This window comes from Phodopus roborovskii, unplaced genomic scaffold (genome assembly GCF_943737965.1).
Source record: "Phodopus roborovskii unplaced genomic scaffold, PHOROB, whole genome shotgun sequence".
Classification (NCBI taxonomy): domain Eukaryota; kingdom Metazoa; phylum Chordata; class Mammalia; order Rodentia; family Cricetidae; genus Phodopus; species Phodopus roborovskii.
In genome coordinates, this window is record NW_026126538.1 from 55,952 (window position 1) to 60,495 (window position 4,544).

Here is a 4,544-nt window from a genome sequence, read left to right on the forward strand (position 1 = left end):
GATGTGACACATCTCAGATAATCATTTTTCTTTCCATCCTTGTTGATCAATAGCAGAACTCAGGCTCAGTTAACTATGAAAAGCTAGTGCTAAAGAAATCATTAAACAGCTCTCTCAAAATAACTATTTCAAGCACTATAACCAGTTTAGTGAATCTGCTTACTTTAAAATCAGGGAAATTTTAAAGTAATTTCTCATAATTGGCATGGAAAATGTCATAGCTAACAAAACACGGAACTTTTATATTATATCTACACAGAGGGGCAGACGAGGATGCACATAGAGGCATGAGTTTTATATTTACCTGGAATTACTATTTTGTAGTATTTTTATTTAAATTTGAAACAAGCTTGTTTTACATATCAATCACAGTTCCCTCACCCTCCCTTCCTCCCTGGTCCCCCTCAACCATTATTCCATCCCCTTTCTGCTCCCCAGGGAGGGTGAGGCCTTCCATGCTGGATCTTCAATGTCATTTGAAACAGGGCCTAAGCACTCTCCCATGTGTCTAGAAGTCCATTTGTACACTAGGGATAAATACTGATCTGCTACCAGAGGCACCATAGACTGCCCAGTCCTCCTAACTAACACCCACGTTCAGGGTGTCTGGGTCGGTCCTATGCTTGGTCCCCAGCTATTAGACTTGGGTCCTATCTGGAATTATTTTTAATGGAGTGTTTTATACATCAATTTTTGAATGGCAAGGATATACTCACGAAGGCATCACCACAACCTTTGTAGCAACCTTACCCATCACCTTTAAAAGCTGCTTTCTGCCTTCTCTATGCATCACTATTGGAAGTGTGCTCTACTTTATCACAATTGTGTTAATATAGTAAAGTAGGGTACAGCCATTGCTATTTATTCTCCAGATGGCAAGGTATCTTTAACTTTGAACAATAAATGTTGGTCAGCAGCTCACTTGACATATGTGTTGACAGTTCTTAGATGCTCATTGGTATCTCAAGAAATCTATGTTGAAATACTATTGAATTGTGCTGAGTTCATTGGTCCTTTAAGTAGAGTCTATGATATAAATGATTTTCAGCAAGCTGAATAAGTAAGTGTTGCATAGATAAAATCGTTTTTTCATTGATTACTACTACCACCTCACTTAAGTAATGTCACAGAATATAAGCCTAATTTTAATAGAAAAAATAATAATATGATTTTCTGCTATTTACAGTGTGTTTTTTAAATAGATTCTTCTCTCACATAATGCATTACAACCCCAGTTTCTCCTCTCTGCACTCCTACTAGAGTGTTTTTTACTTGTTATTATTCATAGGTAAATATATTGGGGGCATGTAGTAATATAGTGGATAGAGAAAAGAAACTTGGAGATCAAATCTACTTTGTTAGAGTTTTACCATTGTTTGGGAGAATACTAAACAATCTCAACCCACGTTTTTCATGTTCATAATTCTGGTGGCCCTGCAGTATTCTAACTGACTTACAAATTTTGCTCATTTTATTTTACCCCTACAATAGGTATTTCTACCATTCCAAAATGTTTTATGGAAAACTGAACTCAGCAGTTTTCTTACCTTTTCCTAGTATCACACAGTACTTGATTAGGAAAGATGAGACATAAATGAAAGATTTATTTTTAAGAGTGAGAATTGGTTTTACTGTGCTTAGGAGAGAAGAAATAGTGACAGAAAGAGCATTGAGTATTGAAGTATTGTCTAGAGGTGAGCAATCCCCTCAGAGTTTCACAGTTCAATGTTAAACTGTATTACAAGTTCTGTATATAACTGGGCTGTGAGGATGGTATTTATAAATGAATTATGAGCATAGTGCAGTTCTTCAGGAGGCAGCTTCTCCCTCCACCCTATAGGAAATGCAACAAGACCTATAGGCGAGGGGAGAGGAGTAAATATATAACAAGAAAGTACAACCAACATGCCAGGAAAGGGTACAGAAGTGGATGGCTATGGCTTGACATATGGTGCAATCATACTACAAATTCACACTGAGGAGAGGGCCAGAAAAGTCAGTGATCACAGGGTCATGAAGTGCAGGTGAACAATACAAGTAATCCATACTCTGCTGAATCAACAGGAGCTTCAGCTTCATGACCTTCAGAACAGGGTGGATACATAACCTAGCAGGGAAGAAGACTTTCCTTAAAAAACAACAGCTGCTCACCTTGCCTGGCTTGTCCCAAGGTAGGATTCTGTGCAATTTGCATATGTTGCCCAATCAATGTCTTTCTTCTGGAATCCAAACTCTTGAACTCGATCAAGTTCTTAAGCTGTATGTCATGTTGGCTCTCTGTAAGAGTTCTGCATACCTGACCAGTATGAGAATAAGAACTATATGAGTTCTAACATGTGCTGGTTTACCATGCCAAGCACTAACAGGTAAATTTAAAAAAATAAAAAATAAAAATTTTCAAAAGCAATAGTAAGCAGGGAACCAAAGTGAATGTGAAAAATGGTATGTGAAGTAAGAATAATAAGACTTACCCAAATAATAAAGCATGCAGATTTGTCAAGGCAATCTTCTAAAACCAGCTGATACATGTTAAGGACCTGAGTGACAAGACCTTAGTGAACCTTGTAATTGTGCAAAGGCATAAGACAAGAATTAAGGCAATGCATTTTAATGGTTTAGATTAGAATTGTATTTTTAAAACAAGAATTTTTAAAGCGAGATACATATTTTATGTTTTGTGTTCAAATATATCAGACCTAGTTAAAAGAAATGCTGCATATATATATTTAAAAAAAGATAAAGGGGCCTAGGAAAATTTCAACAATACATAAAATCTGAAGAATCAAAGCTCTCTTAGAAATGGAAAAAGAAGAATGAAGAACAATTTGCTTTTCATCTGACATTAACAAAATAGCTAAAATTTATACATGGCTTCACTGATCAGAAAAGAGAGAATCTTCATTATGTTTAAACTACCTTTATAAGAAACCAAATAGCCATGCTATTTTACAACCCTGTCTTTTCCAAACTTCCAAATGGGTATGTGAGGAATTCGGACCCTGAGATAAGGGTCAACACTTCAACGTCATCTACATAAAAAGAAAATTCTAATATTAAAATCATTGGCCATCAAAGAATTCTCAACAGGTACAAGTTGACTATAATAGGTAATATGTATGCATTAATTCTTTCAATGGTTCACCTAATGTCTTTACATGCAACTAATTCTGTGTTTTATCAGATACTTTCATAGTATACATTGACAAATTATTTCTTGTTCTCCTTGTCACCCTACCCAATGCTTCTCCTCTACCTCCCTCTCCTATTCTTCTTACTGTAGAATATAAACACTAAAAGACTATGGACACAAACAATTACACTGATTTGCATGTTTTTATTCTGCTTGGCTTCTCTGACCACCCTCAACTGGAAATGATCCTCTCTGGAGTTGTCACCTTCTTTTACATTATCACTTTGGTGGGTAACACAGCTATCATTCTTGCATCCCTCCTGGATCCTCATCTCCACACACCAATGTACTTTTTCCTCAGAAATTTATCTTTCCTGGATTTGTGTTTCACAACAAGCATTGTCCCTCAGATGTTAGTTAACTTGTGGGGACCTGAAAAGACCATCAGCTCTGTGGGTTGTGTTGTTCAGCTTTATGTGTATATGTGGCTAGGCTCCATTGAATGTCTCCTCCTGGCTGTTATGTCCTATGATCGTTTCACAGCTATATGTAAGCCCTTGCATTATTTTATAATCATGAATCCACATCTGTGTATCAAGATGATCATCATGGTCTGGAGTATTAGTTTGGCCAACTCTGTAGTATTATGCACACTCACTGTGAATTTACCTCGCTGTGGAAACAATGTTTTGGATCATTTCTTGTGTGAGTTACCAGCCATGGTCAAGATAGCTTGTGTAGACACCACAACAGTTGAAATGTCTGTTTTTGCTCTAGGCATTGTCATTGTCCTTATGCCCCTCATCCTTATCCTTATTTCCTATGGCTACATAGCCAAAACTGTGCTCAACATGAAGTCAAAGGCTGGCCAACAAAAGGCAATGAATACCTGTGGGTCTCATCTCACTGTGGTCTCCATATTCTATGGAACTATTATCTACATGTACTTACAACCAGGTAACAGGGCCTCCAAAGACCAGGGAAAGTTCCTCACCTTGTTTTACACCATCATCACTCCAAGTCTAAACCCCCTCATCTACACTCTAAGGAACAGAGACATGAAGGATGCACTGAAAAAACTCATGAGATTTTACCACAGATTTGCAGAAGTAAGGAAAAACTAGAAGTTATATAAAAGTATTAGAGAGGACAAAGCAATGAAGTAACTTCTCTAATTCAGATTCAAATAGAAATCAATGGCTGAAGTAATTGTTACATACAGAACTTGTACAGATGCAAACAACTTGAGGACCATCAAGCAGACCTTCAGATTTCTTCCTTTCTTCCTTTCTTCCTTTCTTCCTTTCTTTCTTTCTTTCTTTCTTTCTTTCTTTCTTTCTTTCTTTCTTTCTTTCTTTCTTTGTGTTGGAGACAGGGTTTCTCTGTGTAGCTTTGGAGCCTGTCCTGGAACTCA

At 37.0% G+C, this 4,544-nt stretch overlaps 1 protein-coding gene across 1 annotated transcript; it reads left to right on the plus strand.

Annotated features, from left to right (window-relative positions):
* Window positions 1-3,300: 3,300 nt before the first annotated feature.
* LOC127232547 (olfactory receptor 2W1) lies at window positions 3,301-4,254 on the plus strand. The gene has a single exon (XM_051198656.1). The coding sequence runs from the start codon at window positions 3,301-3,303 to the stop codon at window positions 4,252-4,254; it is 954 nt and encodes a 317-aa protein (XP_051054613.1).
* The last annotated feature ends 290 nt before the right edge of the window (window positions 4,255-4,544 follow it).

Bases quoted from the DNA above. Each gene is read 5' to 3' on its own strand.
- LOC127232547 (XM_051198656.1), top strand. From the start codon at position 3,301: ATGGACACAAACAATTACACTGATTTGCATGTTTTTATTCTGCTTGGC.